The sequence below is a fragment of the Garra rufa genome, unplaced genomic scaffold (assembly GCF_049309525.1).
Source record: "Garra rufa unplaced genomic scaffold, GarRuf1.0 hap1_unplaced_001, whole genome shotgun sequence".
NCBI classification, from domain to species: domain Eukaryota; kingdom Metazoa; phylum Chordata; class Actinopteri; order Cypriniformes; family Cyprinidae; genus Garra; species Garra rufa.
In genome coordinates this window covers 12,901,553-12,924,184 of record NW_027394276.1, presented here as the reverse complement: position 1 = coordinate 12,924,184, position 22,632 = coordinate 12,901,553, and the positions used below count along the sequence as shown (strand labels likewise).

Sequence of the window (22,632 nt, the reverse complement as noted above, 5' to 3'; positions counted from 1 at the left end):
GTTCTAACAACTGCTCGATTAAGATCAAATGTATTGTTTTTAAGCACAATAAATGTCTACATGTGAAGTATTTAGGAATCTAATCAGTTTGAACAATAATAATAATAACTGTTGTTGTTATTTTAAATTGTTAATGAATAATAATTATAATAATGCCACATGCACACACACAAACACAAATGATACTCTCTCTTTATATCTGTTTAGGTCTTGACTTTTATCCCTTTGTTTTCTAGGTTTTTATTCCAGGTGATAACTGTTTAAATGTTTCCCACAATGCAACAGTACTGAACAGTCTACATCTCTACACTGTCCCGGTAAGCTTTTAGCTTATATTATAAATGATCACTAGAGATGATAATTTACATTAGTATTGACAATATGACGTTATGTTGTCTTTTGTGTGTTTGTGTGCAGTATTATCTGTACTGCTGTCTGTTGGCGATGCTGGGCGTGATTGTGTTCATTCGTGTGAGCGTGTCTGTTAAAGTCTTCCTCCTGACTCTCGCTGTGGTGGTTTATCTCGCGCTCTTCTTGCATGTTTATGCTCCGCGATCTGACTGCTACATGAGACAGCTCTACAACGGCAACAGCACGTAAGATGCTAGAAAGTTTATTTTTATTGCAAGCGTTAAATCGAGTCAGTATTGATTTTTTGACTTTGTCCAGATGCTGTTTCTAAGTTTCTTTTGCATTGCAACACTAACATGTGCCAGAAACACTGTGCTTGTTGTATAATTTAAATAAATTGAGCAGAAATGTATATTTATCATAATATTTTACTGTGTTTGTGTGTGTGTGTGTGTGTGTGTGTGTGTGTGTGTGTGTGTGTGTGTGTGTGTGTGTGTGTGTGTGTGTTTGTGTGTGTGTGTGTGTGTGTTTGTGTGTGTGTGTGTGTGTGTGTGTGTGTGTGTGTGTGTGTGTGTGTGTGTGTGTGTGTTTGTGTGTGTGTGTGTTTGTGTGTGTGTGTGTGTGTGTGTGTGTGTGTGTGTGTGTGTGTGTGTGTGTGTGTGTGTGTGTGTGTGTGTGTGTGTGTGTTTTAGGCCGGGAGTTCTTAAGGAGCCCAAAATCATGTCTGGCATTTGGCTGGTCATTTTCTACATTATTTCCCTTATTCTTGTGCGACAGGTAAGAGTATGTGTGTGTGTGTGTGTGTGTGTGTGTGTGTGTGTGTGTGGTTATTAGTGTGTTTTACATGATATATTCAGTAATAGGGATGTTTACAAAACGTAACTTGTCCAGATGACTAACCACTTCCCTAAACATTGTAGTTTTTGTCTTTAAATTGGCGTTGCCTCCTTTAGCTGTCACGAATAATGGGTGTTACTGCAACTGATTCACACATTATAAATAAAGTTATATCATATTTACTGAGATATGCTGATCAGCTGATGACAGGATAATCTTCAACTTGTTTATAGTCATCTAAAGGTAAAATAAAACCATTAAAAAACATTTTCATTACTAGAAATAAAAAATGAATGTAAATAGAAAAACTTTCTGTTTCAGCTAGTTGCAACATTTCTAATTTTAGTTAGTTTAATCAGAAGTAAAACTAAAAGTTGTATTATATACATATTTTGAGAGCCACAGAATGTAGAACATAAATTCTAATAATAGTATATCAATTATACAAAATTTACACTAGATAGCAGAGCCAATATATGAAGATTTATTATTATACAATATGTTTTTACAATTAAAATAAATGTTCACTGAATTAAAATATATAAAACATTATTTTATTGCAGCCAATTGCAAAGGGAACATTTCTAAATTTTATTTAGTTTAACCTGATGTACTAAAATAACAGTTAGAACTGAAATAAACTAAACTGAAACTGAAAATGAAAATGAATAAAAACTATATCCCTAATTTAAAAGAAAAAACTCTTTGACGTGATTTATTTAAAATAGATTTATTTCATACTAAGTATACTTCAAAACCATTAATACATTTATTAACATATAATTTAAGACTTACTGATATATAATTATAATTAAACTTTCTTTGGAGTTTTTTTTTACTCCACAATACACATTTCTTAATATTATCCTTGAAATGTGTTTTAATATCAGTATTAATAAGGATTGCAGGACCTTATAGTCTTTAAAGTGTACCTGAAATATATTTGCAATAGTTTCACTTCAGCACAATCAGATATTCTGAAGTATATCTTTAGTTGGGCACAATTAAAGTGCATTAAGTACAAAATTAAGAATTGAATTTTTATTAAGCACATAAATATATATATAATGTTTAGTAATATACTTAGCACAAAATAAATGTATTACAAATGTATTTTAGTATTTTCTTTTCTCACTAGGGATGTACTTAACATTTTAAAAAAAGAAATGATGAAAAGACAACAAATTAAACTTTAAAGTTACAATAAAAATGGAAAATATAAAATAAAAACTAATTGAAAATATATATTAATAATTTCTTTAGTGGTATGATGATGATAATAAGGTGACACTTTAGTTTTACACCTCAAAATAACAAATCCACAAGATAATTTTAGTGGAACGTTTCTCAAATGCATATCTTTTTCATGTTTTCTCAAAGATGACATATAGGAGATGTGTCTTTAACATAATTCAGCCGGTGTCATTTGATCAATCTGTGTGTATATTTAATACAATTCAGGACGAGTTGGGCACTCGGACAGAGTTCCTGCTGGAGAAGTGTTTTAAGAAAGAGACGGAGGAAATGGAGACGACCAAGAACGTCAACAGACTCCTGCTGCAGAACTTACTGCCGGAACACGTCACAGACTTCTTCATCGGCAAAGACATCCAGAACCAGGTCAAACACTCACACATGAGGCTCTTTGACTCAACTGCGCCACCTAGAGGCATATTATTGACATCTATGAATGTTGATACATAAATATCTCTAAATGATCAACAAGATGAAAATTTGTCTGTTTCACACACAATCCACTCCATGCTTCTTTCGTTTTTTAATCCAGTGAAAGCTGTTTTTTGTAATTGTACAAATTGTACACCTTCAGCTGGTGCTTCTTCGCAGTGTTGGGGAAAGTTACTTTTAAAAGTAATGCATTACAATATTGAGTTACTCCCTAAAAAGTAACTAATTATGTTACTTAGTTGCTTTTTATGCAAAGTAATGCGTTATGTTACTTTTGCGTTACTTTTTAAATCTGGGCAGGGCTTGCTTGTTTGTTTTTAATATAAAAAGTTGTATTTTTGTCAAATGTAAAAGCCTTTTCACAGCAAAAGCCTCAGGTTTAGAGAAAAGTAAACTGACATCTGTACAGTAGACCACAGAAGAAAAAAGTCAACTCTTCAGCAAAAAAAAAAAAAAAAAAAAAAAATGTTCAATTATCTTGAGTAATTTCTGCTTATTAGTTTGGATGAATTGGATCATCGAAGGTCGGCAGCAAAGACATCAGTTAATAAAATGGGATTAAATGCATAAAGGATATTTGTATTATTATTTAATTATCGCAGGTTTGTGTTGAATTTCACAGTTTTTATTGATTTTGAAGAACACTGTATCTGTTTTTTAGTGAGTGAGATGAATTAATGCATGTTCACATTTATTCTAGAACTAAAGGAACATCTTACTCACAATTTCTCTCAACATGGAGACAGGAGAGCTTTTAATCAATAAATGAGGGGGGAAAGTAACTGGCGTTGCTTATTTGAAAAAGTAACTCAGATATTTTCTTGTCAATTAAAAAGTAATGTGTTACTTTACTAGTTACTTGGAAAAAGTAATATTATTACGTAACTTGTGTTACTTGCATTACCCCAACACTGCTTCTGAGTCTTTTTGCTGTCAAATCTTTACTTATTTCTATTAATTGAATTCCATTTAATCCCAGTTTTTTCCTAGACATGAATATATCCAGTTGATTTGTCATTAGAAACCCTTTGAAAAATTCAATACTTATTTTTAGCAATTTTTTAAAAATAAAGTGTCTGAAAAATTGTCTTATAGTTGGTCACAACTGTGACCAGTGGGATAATGTGTATACCAAATTAACATATTTATGCAAGAAAATATAATCGTCAACATTTTTCAAAATCGTTACTTTATTGTAACATATATCATCAAGTTGTTCTATTAGTGCTAACAGTATTGCAACATGAATATTGTGACATTGTAACATTTGAACTTTTGATTTAGAGCAATATTTTATCATTGCAACATTTGAGTGCAGTCTTCACTAACGACTGCATTGGATTTATATTGTGTTTCTAAGTTCACTGTTGTCCCACCAGTCAATAATGTGACCGTCAACATGTTTACTCCTCCTATGACAACACTCAACAAAACTGAACATATTAGAGAGAATCTTTGTCATATCTTTATGTTAACATACTCGTTTTGGAGCTTTCATGCAACCATCATCGTCTCATAAACTGATCTGGTCATGTGACAATTTGCACTAACCATGTGAAACTGCACAGACCTATTATTTTGTCCCATATTTGCAGGAAGTGCACTGAAACATCAGTCAGTAAAGTGTTTAGAGCTTTTAAAATAAGTAAACATCAGAATAACTAGTAATATTTTCAGATAAACACTTACTGGACTGAAGCGGCTTGGCTGTGCTTGATTCTCTGAATTTATTTCAGGCTATATGAGCCATAAAAGCCTGATAGATTAAATATGATGTGAATTTGTTTTCTGTGATAGTCCTGATTGTGTTTGTGTTTGTGTGTGTGTTTCAGGACTTGTACAGTAAGTCGTGCGAGTGTGTTTGCGTGATGTTCGCGTCCGTGCCGCATTTCTTCAAGGAGTTTTACAACGAGAGCAGCGTCAACAACGACGGACTGGAGTGCCTTCGCTTCCTGAACGAGATCATTTCAGACTTTGATGAGGTGGATGTCCCTCCGATGTCTTTTTGTCCATCTGTTTGTGGCTGTTTTAACCCACCTGCCTCCTAATCTTCTCTTACAGCTCCTTAACAAGCCCAAATTCAGCGCTGTTGAAAAGATCAAGACCATCGGCAGCACCTACATGGCGGCGGCTGGACTGACCAAACCTTCCGTAACAGAGGAGAGACAAGTAAGGCACTAGTGTGTTTTAGGACATGTTTTGCATGTATGTAAATTCACATGCGAGGGTTTTGATCTGTTGTTTCCGTTCACAGACCAGCGACACGTCCTACAGTCATGTCCGCAGCATGCTGGACTTTGCCATCGCTCTGATGGGGAGACTGGAAAACATCAACATGCATTCATTTAACAGCTTTAAACTGAGAATCGGTATAACACAGACATTATTCATTTAATTAAATTTATTTAAATAAATTTAATTGATGAAGGTGAGACACTGCAGATGAATAGGGTAAAAAAATGAACTAATAGTTATCACTTTGCTTATTCAGTTGATTGATTACACATTGATAATTGCAAACACTTTTTTGTATTACAAGTTTTCTAAAATGTTAGGTTTAAATATGCAAATGATCCATTATTTAATTAAATATGCGCTAATTTGCATACATTTCTAGTACAAAAATCGAAACAGTTTCAAAATTCTTGTTTAATTTATTTTATTTTATTTTTTTTGACATATTAGAGTCAAATGTTTTTCCAGAGGGGATTTTGGGTCTCATTTCATCACAACATAATTCAGGAAAAAAAAAAAAAAAAACAGACAGGAAACACTATATATTTTTATAATAAAATCAAGCAAATTATATATGAACAAACCCCTCTGTAAAAACCTTCAGGATATAGACAGGAATAGAAATGTAAAGTGTGGTGTGTGTAAGTGCTACTGAAGTGGAGATTTATGGCTCAGTGTAGGAGAAAAAACTCATTTTGAGAAAACAGCCTTTAAAAATATGTATTGTAATTGAAATCTATTGACACAAATAGATAAAGTGCTATAAAGGAGACAACTTAACAGTGTTTTGGGGGTATTTTCTTTCCGCTAGTCTGAAAGAAAACACTTTATGAAAAACCAAAAAGACCAAAATCTCAAACTTGATAGGTGCATGAAAAAGCAGCGTTTTTGCCTGCTGTGTCTGCCTTTAAGATTCTGCAATCTCTTCTGCTTACCAAGGCTTTATTTATTTGTTTAAAATACAGTAAAAACAGTGAAATATTTTTACAATTTTAAAAAGTGTTTTTCTATGTTAAGTATCAATTAAAATGTAATTTATTTCTGTGATCAAAGCTGAATTTTTATCATTATGCCAGTCTTCAGTGTCACATGATCCTTCACATGATTCTAGACTCTTATAAATAAAGGTGCTTTAAAAGGTTCCACAGAAGAACCATTTTTGGTTCCACAAAGAACCATCTCTTTCTTACCTTTTTATAATCTAAAGAACCTTTTTCGCTACAAAGAATCTTTTGTGAAACAGAAAGGTGCTTCAGATGTTAAAGGTTCTTTATAGAAGTATTTAGACAAAAATATCGTGAAGTGCCTTTATTTTTAAGTGTAATAAGCTGACTTGCTGCTCAACAAACATTTCTGGTTATTAGCAATGTTGAAAACAAATACTTTTGTAGAAACTGTCATACATTTTATTTTTCAGGATTCACAGATAGATAGGAAGTTCAAAAGAACACCATTTATTTGTAATAGAAATCTTTTGTAATATTATAAATGCGTTTACTGTCACTTTTGATCAATTTATTGTGTTTTTGATGAATAAAAGTATCTTTTTTTTCTTACTTACCCCAAAGTTATAATAATCAGAGATGTTCAGTATCAGTATTTTAGAACGATTTCTAAAAGATCATGTGACACTGAAGACTGGAGTAATGATGCTGAAAATTCAGCTTTGATTCGCAGGAATAAATAACATTTTACACTATATTCACACCGAAAACAGTTATTTTAAATTGTAATAATATTTCATAATTTTCTACTGTATTTTGGATCAGTCTTGATGAGCAGAAAATACTTCTTTCAGAAACATGAATAAAATATCTAAAATATCTAACATAAATTGACTTGTGTTTGTTGTTGGTGTTGTGTTCAGGTATAAATCACGGTCCTGTGATCGCAGGCGTCATCGGCGCTCATAAACCTCAGTATGACATCTGGGGAAACACGGTTAACGTGGCCAGCAGGATGGACAGCACTGGAGTCTTAGATAAAATCCAGGTGAGCGCCTTCACAATCTGTCTGTGGCTGAACTAAAGGAAGCATTTCTGTGTAAACCTCAGAAATCTTCTGCAGCTCAAACTCAGACAGTTTAATTATTTATACAAGAACATAAATAAAATCTGTCGTTTGATTAAACTGCATTTAATATTTTAGATTGATGCGAACCTCGGAGGTTCTCAAGCTTTCTGACTCCATATTGTCCATGCAAATGTTCACAGGCCTCATGACATTCCTAGTTGTTCATTTTTTTTTTCGCACAAGGATTATGGAGAAAGATTTTAGCTTAGCGTAGAAATTATAAGGTTTTTATAAATATACTATTTAGACATCACAATTTTATAATGAGGCTTCATCATATATCCAGGATTTTTCAGGACGAAAAAAGAATTGCCATAAATATCTTAATTTTTAGTCATTTAAACTTATTTTAATTATTTAGCATTAATAATTTTTTCAAAAGAGCACTTTAAGTCATTGATTAATATGGTCATTTAAAAGGTGCTGTTTGCTGAGAAATTTTTTGCAAATGCTTTTGCATTCCACAAGAAAATGTCAGTTGTTTGCAAAACGTTTACATTCCTGAGAAATTTTAATTTTACTTATGTTTTCCCGAAGAAATATGCATTTGTTCATTTGTTTTTCTGAGAAAACGTTTTGCAAATATTTTTCCAAACTCCCACATGACTTTAGTTTCATATTGAATTTCTTGTATTGTCCATAACTTGTACACTTATTAATAGTTGTTAATATATATTTAATATTTAGTATGTTTAATGTGAAAAGTGTATAATATTGTAAAAAAAAAAAACAGTTTAATATGTAACCATTTTTTGTGACTAAGAAAGTAGAATAGAAAATAATTATAACAAAATAGGCTTAAAAGTGACTCTAACAAAGTTAGATTAATTGATTAATATTGTACTAATATTTATATTGCATTGTTTTTGCGTTTCAAAACCTTTTTTAAAAAACTTTTGCAAATGCAAACATTTCCCTCAGAAACTGGTTATTGAAATAGGAGTTGGGAGTAATTATATGTTATGTACTATTTCACTGTTTTTATATTTCCCTTTTGAGGGAACATCGAACTGCATCTTCTAGGGGTCATGGTTTCATACGTAACCTGAGACAATTTCAATATTTCAAAAAAATATTTTGCATCCTCTGAGAAATTTGCATTTGTTCACAAATACTTTTGCATATTTTGAAACTGTCAGTTGTTTGCAAACTTTTACATTCCCTGAGAAATTTGCATTTGTTCTCAAAAGTTCTGTAAGATAACATATAAGTTCCCTGAATGCTTTTGCATTCCACAATAAATTGCAAAATGTTTACATTCCTGAGAAATTTGCATTTGCTTGCAAAACTTTTGCATTCCCCAAGAAATGTGCATTTGTTCACAGATATGTTGTGTTCTGAGAAATGTGCATTTTTTTTTTAAATAATTTGTAAACAATTTTTTTCAAATAATGTAAAGTCCCACATGACTTTAGTTTTATATTGAATTTCTTGTATTTTTCTTAACTTGTCTTTTAGGGGTCGCTATGCTAGAGGACACAGTGTCTCATTCCCTTCTCAGGGAACCATAATTACTTACGTAACCTGAGACGTTCCCTTTCGAGGGAACATTGAGCTGTTTCCTCTAGCATAGCGACCCGTAGAGGACACAGCATCTCATTCCCTTCTCAGGGAACCATGGTTTCATACGTAACCTGAGACAATTTCAATATTTTTGAAAATAGTTTGCACTCTCTGAAAAATATGTATTTGTTTGTAAATACATTTGTCAGTTGTTTGCAAACTTTTACATCCCTGAGAAATTTGCATTTGTTCTCAAAAGTTCTGTAAGATAACATATAAGTTCCCTGAATGCTTTTGCATTCCACAATAAATTGTCAATTGTTTGCAAAATGTTTACATTCCGGAGAAATTTGCATTTGCTTGCAAAACTTTTGCATTCCCCAAGAAATGTGCGTTTGTTCACAGATATGTTGTGTTCTGAGAAATTTGCATTTTTTTTTTAATAATTTGGAAACTATTTTTTGCAAATAATTTAAAGTCCCACATGACTTTAGTTTTATATTGAATTTCTTGTATTTTTCTTAACTTGTCTTTTAGGGGTCGCTATGCTAGAGGACACAGTGTCTCATTCCCTTCTCAGGGAACCATAATTACTTACGTAACCTGAGACGTTCCCTTTCGAGGGAATATTGAGCTGTTTCCTCTAGCATAGCGACCCGTAGAGGACGCAGCATCTCATTCCCTTCTCAGGGAACCATGGTTTCATACGTAACCTGAGACAATTTCAATATTTTTGAAAATAGTTTGCACTCTCTGAAAAATATGTATTTGTTTGTAAATACATTTGTCAGTTGTTTGCAAACTTTTACATCCCTGAGAAATTTGCATTTGTTCTCAAAAGTTCTGTAAGATAACATATAAGTTCCCTGAATGCTTTTGCATTCCACAATAAATTGTCAATTGTTTGCAAAATGTTTACATTCCTGAGAAATTTGAATTTGCTTGCAAAACTTTTGCATTCCCCAAGAAATGTGCATTTGTTCACAGATATGTTGTGTTCTGAGAAATTTGCATTTTTTTTTAATAATTTGGAAACTATTTTTTGCAAATAATTTAAAGTCCCACATGACTTTAGTTTTATATTGAATTTCTTGTATTTTTCTTAACTTGTCTTTTAGGGGTCGCTATGCTAGAGGACACAGTGTCTCATTCCCTTCTCAGGGAACCATAATTACTTACGTAACCTGAGACGTTCCCTTTCGAGGGAACATTGAGCTGTTTCCTCTAGCATAGCGACCCCTAGAGGACGCAGCATCTCATTCCCTTCTCAGGGAATACATTTGTCAGTTGTTTGCAAACTTTTACATCCCCGAGAATTTTGCATTTGTTCTCAGAATTTCTGTAAGCTCCCAGAGAAACTAAAATAAATAAAAGGCTTACATAAATATGTTTCAGTGTTTTTATGACAGATCGCAGTTTCTCTAGGAAACGCAAAAGATTTGCAACTTAAAGCAAATAACTTTTAAGTCATCTCAAGGCCCCAATAAAGCTTTGCTGATGCCCACACTGCATTGGAGTGATCCATGTCAAGTCTTTTAAATCCATAGTATCAAAATAGCTTGTTTAACATTTAATTAAAAAGTCTAAGAGTAAGTTGAAACACATTTAAGATGTATGGTTTAACAGTATCAGGTGTAAATATCAATTTGTAGGGTCCAATGAGACAAATACAGATCTGACATCAGATGAATGTTGTTTTCAGGTGACAGAGGAGACGGCGCAGGTGGCTGAAATGCTGGGCCACAGTGTGACTCTGAGAGGAGTGATCAACGTGAAGGGCAAAGGACAGCTGACCACGTACTTCATCAACACCGAGCATTCAGTCCAGAACGCTTAACATCCATCTGACATGTTGAGATGAGATTGTGATGAGTGTTTCACTTAGGTCCTCTGCGGTATCATCTAAGGAGACTCACCCAAACATCCTCTGTCTGCTGTGAAAGTTAGTGGTGACCCTACAGAGAACTGAACTAGTTAGCACTTAGATTTAACCAATTCAAGTACTTTAAGAAATGAAGGAAGATTAGCATTTGTTGTTCTTTTTCAGTAGGTTTTTTCTTTATGAAGCTAACCTATATTTTTAAACAATGCAAAGTTGCCAACTTTTCTAATTTTCCAGACTCCCACGACTTTAGTTTTATATTGAATTTCTTGTATTTTTCTTCACCTGTGTATTTATTAATTGCTGTTAATATGTATTTAATATTTTGTATGTTAAATGTGAAAGGAAAGAACGTATAACGTTATGTATAAAATTTATTTTAAAAAAGTGTTTTATAAAAAGCTGTTTTTTTTTATGTTTAAAATGTAACCATATTTGTGACTAAGAAAGTAGAGTAGAAAATAAAGTCGCTAACTCTCACAAAATTAGATTACTTTTTAATTCCTAAATTGTAGTGCTGTCAGTTTAACTCGTTAACATAATTAATTAGTTATGAAAAAATAACGCAAATAAAATATTTTACGAATCGTGTGAATCAATGATTCAAAGGCCATTGACATCATTCCTGAATGAATCAGCCGTTTTCAAATCGAATTTACTGCCACCTGCTGGCAGATTTAGTTTCTTATTTAGAGTATCATTTCATTACAAATAAATAATAAAAACATTAAAGGTATAGTTCGCCCAAAACATTAATTCTGTCATCATTTACTCATCGTCATGTCATTTCAAACCTTTCTTTTTTGGAACATAATTTTAGGCCGTATTTTGAGGCTGTCATACTGAGATGTTTCTCAGATTATCTTCTTTTATGCTCCATAGTGTACGTTAGGCCGTTGCAGCCTACGTGTTTGTTTAATAAATTTTATGTTGAATCAAATAAAATATTTCTTTCTAAAGCTACAATTTGTAATGTTTACAGTCAAATTTATTTTGCAATTAATTCGATTTTAAAATTTACATTTTAATCGACTGACAGCCCTACTAAATTCATATGGTGTGGAAAAAAATGTAAGAAATTAAAAATTACATCCTTTTTTAAGCCATATTGATTAATATGGTACACAGTGTTGGGGAACGTTATTTTTAAAAGTAATGCATTAAATATTGAGTTACTCCCTAAAAAAGTAACTAATTCCGTTACTTAGTTACTTTTTATGGACAGTAAAGCGTTATGTTACTTCTGCGTTACTTTTTAAATCTGGGCAGGGCTTGCTTCATTGTTTTTAATATAAAAAGTTGTTTGTTTGTCAAATGTAAAAGCCTTTTCATAACAAAAGCCTCAGGTTTAGAGAAAAGTAAATCTCCGTCTGTACAGTAGACCGCAGAAGAACAAATGTCAACTCTTCAGCAATAAAAAAAGGAAAACAAATGTTAGATTATCTTGAGTAATTTCTGCTTATTAGTTTGGATGAATTGGATCATCGAAGGTCGGCAGCAAAGACATCGGTTAATAAAATGGGATTAAATACATAAAGGATATTTGTATTATTGAACATATTTAATTATTGCAGGTTTGCGTTGAGTTTCAGTGTTTTTATTCATTTTGAAGAACACTGTATCTGTTTTCTAGTGAGTGAGATGAATTAATGCATGTTCATTTATTCTAGAACTAAAGGAACATCTTACTCACAATTTCTCTCAACATGGAGACAGGAGAGCTTTTAATCAATAAATGGGGGAAAAGTAACTCAGATATTTTACTGTCTATTAAAAAGTACTTGGAAAAAGTAATATTATTAATCAATCTGATTTCAACCTCTTTTATGTCTTCAGTAAAGTGGTTACTTTGAGGAAGGCTTTTATTTTTAGATACAGTGGTTTAATATGACTTATTGTTCTGTGTTACAATTGCCCCTAAACACTGTTTCAATCACCCACACAAAGGGGACGGTTGTAACACTCAAACTTGCATTTAATTTAACATTATAGTCCTGTCTTTATTAGTGACAATATATAAATTGTATTATTAATTAGTACACCTATAGTTGTTTCTTGTATCAAAAGATGACTGGTGTATTTCAAGTAGTCTGTGAGTTATGAAGGGAAATGAATAGTTTGTTCTATACTGATGACTTTAAAGCCTGTTTTGGTTCTCTACTATCCTTAAAAGGAGCAAATTTCCATTCCTTAGCCATTTCTATTTCCCAATTTCTTTCTTAACAGGTTCAAAACAGTCATAATATCTGACATGAATTTTGTAATGTCTTGCTGATTAACCTTTTCAACCATCCTCAAGTGTTTCTTAACTGAATGAATCATCCCTATTGAGCGAATTGGTTACATGCTGCCACCTACTGGTGCCACCTCTGCATTGCAAACACAAATACTGATTTCATTTGACTAGTAACAGCCCTTTAGTGTCTTACTCTTTGAATTTGTTGATTAAATGTAAGAATTTGACACAAAATATGATGCATATATTTAATTAGGTAAAAAAAAAAACAAAAAAAAAAAACAATTGAAACTAATTGGAAAAGTTCATTTCTGTTTCTACTGCAAACTAACCAGGGGTGTTTTTTTTCCCAAAAGCAACTATGGTTGCAAGTTCTGTCATTACCAATGGAGTTCAATGGAATTAATGACCATAGTTAGCTAACAATGCTTTTGGGGAACTCACCCCAGGTTGTGTGTAGCACACTTGGTTAGAATTTGTTTTGGCTTGACGTATATAGCTACTAACATACTGGAAATATGAACAATTATGCCTAGAGAATTTGGAAAAAAAACTATTATTTCAATCCAATACACATTTCAATCAAAACATTAAGTGGCAAGACAACTTTGCTTTGAACTTTAAACTCAAATGTTCTCTGGCTTGCACATAAATCCATGAAAACTGAATGAAATGCTGCAAATAACTTGCTTAACTTAATATTTTTAACCTCTGAACAAAACAGACGCCCTGTATCTGATTAATCAGACTCAGCATCATGGGCCCATCTGTTTTTTGAGCATGCATTTGCACTGGGGCAAGTTGTCACATGTGACGACTTGCCCCAAACTGACATGTATGCTAATGTTGACTAAATGTCAGGGTTAGCTCAACATAGCACGTCAGCTAAAGTATCAAAAGACATGTTACTGTCTCCTCTATTTTGTGCAACATCTATACCTAACAAAGTTGTACTGAAGAAAACGTAAAGTGATGTTTTTTTTACTTTTTAGGACAAAAAATTAAAAAAAAATTGCGCTCACCCCACATTAGAGCAGTCTTGAGCACATGTGAACAGGAGGTTGACTATAGAAGAAGAAGTCACACAAAGTGGCTATTTAATTTTTGAGATAGAGCTTCTAGTGTTGGAGTTATGAACAGTGTGACAACTTACCCCGCTCTCTCCTGCATGAGGGAAGATTAGCATTTGTTGTTCTTTTTCAGCAGGTTTTTTCTTTGTGAAGCTAAGCTACTTTTTTAAACAAGTTGCAAACTTTTCTAAATTTCTAAAACTCACACAGGACTTTGGTTTTATATTGAATTTATTGTATTTTTCTTCACCTGTGCATTTAATAATTGCTGTTACTATGTACACTACCGTTCAAAAGTTTGGAGTCAGTACATTTTTTTTTTTTTTTTTTAATTGAAGTAATTAATACTTTTATTCAACAAGGATGTATTAAGTTAATAATTAAAAGTTTTTTTAAAAGTTAATAATAAATAATTTACATTGTTATAAAATATTCATATTTTGAATAAACACTGTACTTTTTAAGCTAGTTATTCATGAAAGAATCCTGAAAAAAAAAAAAAATCATAGGTTCCAAAAACTATTTGTCAGCACAACTGTTGATATTCTCCAACATTGATCATTCTAATAATAAATCAGCATATTAGAATGATTTCTGAAGGATCATGTGACACTGAAGACTGGAGTAACAGCTGATCAAAATTCAGCTTTTCATCACAGGAATAAATTCTATTTTATAGTATGTTCAAATAAAAAACATTATTCTGTAGTCTAAAAACATTTTGCAATATTACTGTATTTTTTCTGTATTTTTAATCAAATAAATGCAGCCTTGATGAGCAGAAGAGACTTCTTCAAAGACTATTACAATTGACCCCAAACTTTTGAACGGTAGTGTATGTAATATTTTGTATGTTTAATGTGAAAAAATGTAGAATGTTATGTATAAAAACGAATTAAAAAAAAAGTTTTATAAAAAGCTTTAAAAATTTAACCATATTTGTGAAAATAAAATCCCTGACTCTTGCAAAATAGATTACTTTTTAATTCTTTAAATCTAGGGCTGTCAGTGTAACTCGTTAACTTAATTATTTATGAAAAAATAACGTGATTAAAATATTTTAACGCAGTTAAAGCACTGGCCCCACCTCAGACCTGTACATCATCTTATATTTTACACAGTTGACTTACAGAATAATAATATACTTATCTTGAATAATATGGTACAGATTTAGCTGTTTTCATTTGCCTTCATTTTTTCGACTTATGTGTTGCCTGAGAAATTAGGGATTGCTCATCATTTTTTTTCGACAAAACACAAACATTCCCCTGAAAAACTGTGGTTATTATTTATTTATTTTTATTTATTTTTTGTCAGAAATTATATATTTATATATTACTAGAGCTGGGTAGATTGCTTGAAAATTGTAATCCGTTACTGATGCCAAATTAAATGACAAAAATTGTAGTTAGTAACGTAATCCATTGCATTACACATTTTAGGTAATATCATCAGACTACTTTTACTTTTACTCATTTATCACATTGATTTAAATAAGATAATATTGTACCATATTGACATAAAAATATGAAGAGTAAGAAAATATATTCCATTTGTTGTTATTAACAGCAAGAAGTGCATTACACATTATACATTACAATATTATTAAATATTATAGTACGTCACAGTTTCCCAAACTGGCATTTGTGAGTTTAATGAAAAACTAATTAAATCATAAGAAATATTAATAATTTTAAAATCCATCAAAAAAAAAAAAAGTACAAAAAAGTATATTTTATTTATTTACCTGCATGTCATGTGACCATATTCAACGCCAAAGAACTAATAAACATACAAATGTGAAACTTAATTATTAAAATATTTATTTTAAAATCTCAGGGGTACGGTAAGTAACATTTGTGAATTTGTGCATTTTATTGTGTGTTTGAAAGACTAAAGCTTTCTAAAGACATGGAAACACATGGTTAAAAAACCTACAGATTGATAACTGAAATAAAATGCCAAATGCTCAAATGGCTATTTTGTAAAGGAAAATGTAAAAGATAAAAAAAGAGAAATTAGGGAATAACAAATTATAAATAATTTATTGCTATTTTGTAAATAATATGTAATTATGTAATCCATAAAAACGTAACTGTAGTTTGATTACGAATATTTTAAAATGCAATTTACTCTAATTAACTACAAGTACTTAAACATAATCCTGATTACGTAAATAAATTACTTAAGTGCTTTTTAAATATATTGTAATGTTTTGCTAGCCAGTGGAAAATTCCAAAAGTTTTGCGAGCGAACACAAAACATTTATGAAATTATTTTTTTCTCATCTAATCTTTGTCCATCACTATTAAATGGCTCATTAAAACTTTCGTAATATCCTTATAAATACAATATAAAATAAGATCATATATATATATTGACATAAGACATACATTTAAAATGAATGTACTATTTACCCTTGAATTCTCGGAAGATGAAAAAATACTCATACCAAAATAAAAACCGCAACAACGGAATTTCCCTCAGAACGAAGCCCCGCCCATCCGCCAACATTTCTTCACTCTGATTGGTCGACGCAGCCGTCAGTCATCTCGCTTCCTGCTTTGGTGAAAGTGAGGCATTATTGTGTTTTGGGGAGCGATAAAGTGTCGCACTTCAAACCGAGGTGATGACTTTGTCGGTAAGTGAAGGTTTGTTGTTTGTGCCAACGTGTTAGAAGTCAAAACGATGTTAAAACCGAGATCAGATGCGGTTTGACAGGTTTGATGAAGCAGGAAATGTTTTTGGGTCGCTTTGCGCGTAGTTTGAAACAAAGCGAACTCGATTCAAACTTTGTTTTCATTGTTTACAAATATTGTTTCAAATGAAACAAGTGCTTGAATGGAACACATTGAAGTGTTATTACTGTTTCGTGGACGCGCAGGTTCGGAGGTGTTCGCATCAGTATGTCCGGCGACGCGCACCACAGTAGAAGACGACGCTCCCCCAAAATGTACATGGTCGCGTCCGACCATAAAGTGCAGGACCAGCTGGAAGGAACCATTCGCCTGCAGCGGGGGCAGCTGTGTCAGCATCAAGACGGAGGAGGACACAGAAACGTTAGAGGAGACTACCTGTGGGTGAAGGTGAGAGACCCGACTGTCATTATCAGCTGAAACTGTCACGTGTTTGTTTTCATGTTTCGGAACAAGTTGTTTTTTCCTCGGGAGGAAGTTCTTAAAGTGACAGTACACTTTATTCCTCACAGGTGATCGATAATGGCTGCGTGGTGAAGGTGGACAGGCAGGTTCTCAGTGAAGTTCCGGCTGATCTCGCCGGTCTGCTCGAACCCGTTTCTGATCTCGACATCCGCGTCAAACTGCTGTCCAGGCCGCAGTTTCTGCAGCGAATGGCTGCTTTAGCGCTGGGGTCAGAGGTGCGGGTCATTTGGAACCGCAGCCAATCAGAGCTCGCCGAGGCGGAGCTTCGTTACCGCGGGCCGATGGCCAGAGGAAGCTCCGCCATTTATTTTGGTGTTCAGCTGAAAGTGAGTTTCACATTACATGAACAATACACTGAAAATGAAAAAACAAAAAAAATCTTTATCAATATTTTTTTATCTTGTTTTCCAGTTATACTTTTTGAGGTGAAAATTTTATTTAAAATAAATGAATGAAAAATTTTATGACAAAAATCATAATAAAAAAGGATAACAGTACATAATAATAAAAATAATAATTGTTATTATTAGTTATTATTCAGTAATAAATATATTTAGTGTAGTTTGTTGAAAAGAAGATTTTAAAATTAGCAAAAAGAAGTTAAAAAACATTATTAAAATATTCATTTCTAAACATTTTTTCAAGAGGTTAATTAAATTTTTTTTTTTTTTTTTTAATCAATATTTTTTAATCTTGTTTTTCAGTTGTACCTTTTCAGGTCAAATGTTTTTTTAATAAATTAATGAAAAATAAAGTAATGGTCACACTTTATATTAGGTGGCCTTAACTATTATGCACTTACATCAAAAAATAAGTACAATGTACTTGATGTGGTCATATTGCATTTCAAAACACTTTTGCTTCTTTAAAGGTGGGATATGGGTAAGGTTAGGGACAGGTTTGGTGGTTTGGGTAGGTTTAAGGGTGTAAGGGTTAGTTCAACAGTGTTAATTACAGAAATTAATTACGAATGTAATTAAATATAGGTTTTTTAAAATATATAAGTACAATGTAAAAACATGTATGTACACAATAAGTACATTGTACCAAATGATTAATTTATATGTAAGTACATAGTAGTTAAGGCCACCTAATGTAAAGTGGGACCAAATTAATAATAAAAAAGTATAACAGTACATAATAATAATAATAATAATTGTTGTTATTATTGTTATTATTAATAATGATAATAATAATAATTCACTCAGTAATAAATCGATTTAGTATAGTTTGCTGAAAACAAGAAACAACGATTTTAAAAGTAGCAATAAGAAATAATATATTATAGTAAAATATTTATTTCTAAACATATTCCCCCGGTTTCACAGACAAGGTTTAAGCCTAGTCCTAGGCTAACATGTAAGTCTGAGCTGTTTCAACTAAAATAAAATTGCACCGATTGATCCTAAAATATATTAGTGCCTTTGTTTTGTCTCAAGATGCACACCAGTAATGTTTTTATTCTAACCACGTTTATGAAAATTGCTTAAATGTCCTAATTGAACTTTGGCCTAATCTTGGCTTAGTCTAAACCCTGTCTGTGAAACCGGGCCAAGATGCTTTTGTAATTAAGTATTTTATTTCAGTATTTTTTAAACAATATTTTTTGTCTTGTTATCCAACTAGAGAGAGAGAGAGAGAGAGATAAATAATTCATTATTCTTATTGCTACTTATTTGAAAAGTATTAATAAGAAATAACAAATAAAAAAATATATTTTTAAAAACTTCAGACGTCAGTTTAATATAAATAACTGTATATACATTATTATAATTACATATAATATATAAATTATATATTTAATAAATTGTAATACATAATTTGAATTATTTTAGAATTACATATAATTTTATAATTTATAAATACATGTTATTTATAATTACAATATATTTTCTATATCTCTTCCTCCAAAATATCTAAAAACTTTTTTATTTATAATCTTAGCGATTAAATCTATATATAATTAATTATAATAAAATAGTTATTATCATTTTATAAAGTTGCTAGATGTTTTAATTAAATATCTATAATTAATGAATTACTTTTTTAAAATCTAATGGTACATATAAAGAATATGTTATAAAAATATTATTCATTATATTAATTATATTTTACTTACCTCTTCCTGTAGTATTTTTAAGAATTAAATTATAATTTAATTGCATAGTTTAATATAATAATTTAATGAAGAAATAGTATATTAGCTTTTATGTAGAATTGTAAAGATGTGTTTCATTCTAAAATATATTTCTCACATCTCTTCCTCTGCCTGTCGTTGTCTCTGTCAGGGATGGGCAGCGGGTCGCGGTAAAGGCAATGGAAGCCATAAAGGGCATCAGCTGTTCACGTGTCCGGATGGCAGCGCCCTTTTCCTCCCAGTCAGCGAGATCACGCTCCCTCGATCGTCCCGCAGCGGAAGCTCCGGCGACCACGAGCGCCACCCGCACCAGACCAGCCAAACGGCGTCCGCTAACGGCCAGAGTCCCGTCAACATCCTGTCACGTGCTGCGGAGTCCAGCCCAAATCCTGGCGTCCCACAGCCACTGTCCATCGGGCAGAGAGTCTGTTTCATCCAGGACGAGTGCGTCCAGCGCGGGAGCGTCCAATTCTGCGGGCCACTGTCTAGCCGGGCTCCATCCGCAGTTTTTGTGGGAGTTTTACTGGTAAGTTTTAATGTTCTGAGTTGAATGTAAGCTTTAGTTCTCAGAAAGGTAACTTTAAGTTTAATGTATGTTGGTGTGTGTTTAGGATCAACCAGGGGGACCGTGGGATGGATATCATAAAAACACCAAACTGTGCTCCATCCCCTCACCTGAGTTTGGAGCTTTGCTTCCCCTCTCTAAAGTAACCCCAGGTAACATTTGCACATCAATTATCAACAATCAACACCTTTAAAAGCGGAATGCACCTAATTATATTCAAATATGTGAACAAATGCTGCCAAGCGTCAAAAAAACATCATAAAACTATCAAACAAGTGCATATGATGTTTATGCAGTATTTTCTATGAAAGCCTGTTTCCGCCACTGAATAAATTTTTTTAAAAAGGTTATTGTGACTTAACTCACAGAATTGTGAGATGTAAACTCACATTTCAAAGAAATAAAGTCAGAATTGTGTGATATAAACTTGCAATTCTGCTAAACTCACACTTGTGAGTTATAGAGTCAGAATTCCAGGATATAAACTTGCAATTGCGAGAAATGAAGATATACACTCGCAATTCAGAGAAATGAAGTCAGAATTCCAAGTTATAAACTCGCAATTCCGAGAAATGAAGTCAGAATTCCAAGATATAAACTCGCAATTCCGAGAAATGAAGTCAGAATTCCAAGATATAAACTCGCAATTCCGAGAAATGAAGTCAGAATTCCAAGATATAAACTCGCAATTCCGAGAAATGAAGTCAGAATTCCAAGATATAAACTCGCAATTCCGAGAAATGAAGTCAGAATTCCAAGATATAAACTCACAATTCCTAGAAATGAAGTCAGAATTCCAAGATATAAACTCGCAACTCCGAGAAATGAAGTCAGAATTCCAAGATATAAACTCGCAATTCCGAGAAATGAAGTCAGAATTCCAAGATATAAACTCACAATTCCTAGAAATGAAGTCAGAATTCCAAGATATAAACTCGCAATTCCAAGAAATTAAGTCAGAATTGTGAGATATAAACTCGCAATTCCGAGAAATGAAGTCAGAATTCCAAGATATAAACTCACAATTCCTAGAAATGAAGTCAGAATTCCAAGATATAAACTCGCAATTCCGAGAAATGAAGTCAGAATTCCAAGATATAAACTCGCAATTCCGAGAAATGAAGTCAGAATTCCAAGATATAAACTCGCAACTCCGAGAAATGAAGTCAGAATTCCAAGATATAAACTCACAATTCAGAGAAATGAAGTCAGAATTCCAAGATATAAACTCGCAATTCAGAGAAATGAAGTCAGAATTCCAAGATATAAACTCACAATTCCGAGAAATGAAGGCAGAATTCCAAGATATAAACTCGCAATTCCGAGAAATGAAGTCAGAATTCCAAGATATAAACTCACAATTCCGAGAAATGAAGTCAGAATTCCAAGATATAAACTCACAATTCAGAGAAATGAAGTCAGAATTCCAAGATATAAACTCGCAACTCCGAGAAATGAAGTCAGAATTCCAAGATATAAACTCACAATTCAGAGAAATGAAGTCAGAATTCCAAGATATAAACTCGCAATTCAGAGAAATGAAGTCAGAATTCCAAGATATAAACTCACAATTCCGAGAAATGAAGGCAGAATTCCAAGATATAAACTCGCAATTCCGAGAAATGAAGTCAGAATTCCAAGATATAAACTTGCAATTCAGAGAAATTAAGTCAGAATTCCAAGATATAAACTCGCAATTCAGAGAAATGAAGGCAGAATTCCAAGATATAAACTCGCAATTCCGAGAAATGAAGTCAGAATTCCAAGATATAAACTTGCAATTCAGAGAAATTAAGTCAGAATTCCAAGATATAAACTCGCAATTCAGAGAAATTAAGTCAGAATTCCAAGATATAAACTCGCAATTCCAAGAAATTAAGTCAGAATTGTGAGATATATAGTTACAATTGTGAGAAAAAAGAATAAAGATATAAACTTGCAATTCTGACTTTATTTCTCTAAATTATGAGTTTAAATCCCGAATTTATTACTTGCAATTGTGCATTTATCTTACCCTGGAAATCCAGAGGTCTCCCGAGAGCACAATTTGAATTGTCTCTGCAAGACACTCTGGCATCGAGCAATGATGCACGTTACTGCAATACGTAAGCAGTTGTGGGAACCAATCAAATCGGTGTATCTGATGTAGGCGGGCCAGAGGCGAGCTAAACTGATGACGACAGCACTGCGACGTCCGGAATCATTTAATAAACATTGAAAGATGGCTATAGACGAACACCAGTTGTTTGAAATGGCTTTGGCCGCTACAATGAACGAGTTTGACTTGGCTTTTCATATAAAAGAGGAACAGAAAACCGCGCTCGAATAGTTCCTTTGCCAGAAGGACGTTTTTGCTGTTTTGCCAACTGGATACGGTAAGAGTTTAATCAGTTAGCTCCGCTCCGCTTGTGATTGGTCGTGGCGTTATCCAATTGAGTGCAGTGAGAGTTTCAAATGCATGCTTGGTGCTGCCCCTCGAGTTAGGCCCTTTTCATTGCTTGATGCCAGACCCTTAATCTTAATAGATTAGGGAAAATCTATTAAAATCTATCTTAGTTATGAAAAAAGTTAGAATTGCGAGATACAAAGTTTTTGTGAAAATTGCAATTGTGAGAAACAATATAAAGATATTTTAAATAAAGATATACTTTCTTTCTTTAAATTGTGAATTTATAATACAGCATTGCTAAATTTATAACTCGCAATTGTGCATTTATATCTCACAGTTCTGAGAAAAAAAAAATAATAATAAAGAGACACAGTCACAAGTACCTTCTTTTTATTCAGTGGAGGAAATGGACTTCCATACTTTGCAACCAATATCTAAAATAACTAATAATCTATATCTATCTATATGAACAATATATATCATGTGTTTTGTTGTGCAGAATCTAGA

The 22,632-nt window shown here is 32.5% G+C and overlaps 2 protein-coding genes across 2 annotated transcripts; both read left to right on the top strand.

Annotated features, from left to right (window-relative positions):
* Positions 1-52: 52 nt before the first annotated feature.
* LOC141302363 (adenylate cyclase type 2-like) lies at positions 53-10,841 on the top strand. Its single transcript, XM_073832409.1, has 9 exons — positions 53-67; positions 237-317; positions 418-596; positions 2,580-2,808; positions 4,707-4,856; positions 4,936-5,043; positions 5,129-5,243; positions 6,977-7,101; positions 10,388-10,841. The coding sequence occupies exons 1-9, from the start codon at positions 53-55 to the stop codon at positions 10,520-10,522; spliced, it is 1,137 nt and encodes a 378-aa protein (XP_073688510.1). The 3' UTR covers positions 10,523-10,841.
* A 5,599-nt stretch (positions 10,842-16,440) lies between these two features.
* LOC141302362 (ubiquitin carboxyl-terminal hydrolase CYLD-like) lies at positions 16,441-20,064 on the top strand. Its single transcript, XM_073832408.1, has 6 exons — positions 16,441-16,514; positions 16,758-16,959; positions 17,082-17,360; positions 19,323-19,697; positions 19,783-19,888; positions 20,033-20,064. The coding sequence occupies exons 2-6, from the start codon at positions 16,780-16,782 to the stop codon at positions 20,062-20,064; spliced, it is 972 nt and encodes a 323-aa protein (XP_073688509.1). The 5' UTR covers positions 16,441-16,514; positions 16,758-16,779.
* Positions 20,065-22,632: the final 2,568 nt, after the last annotated feature.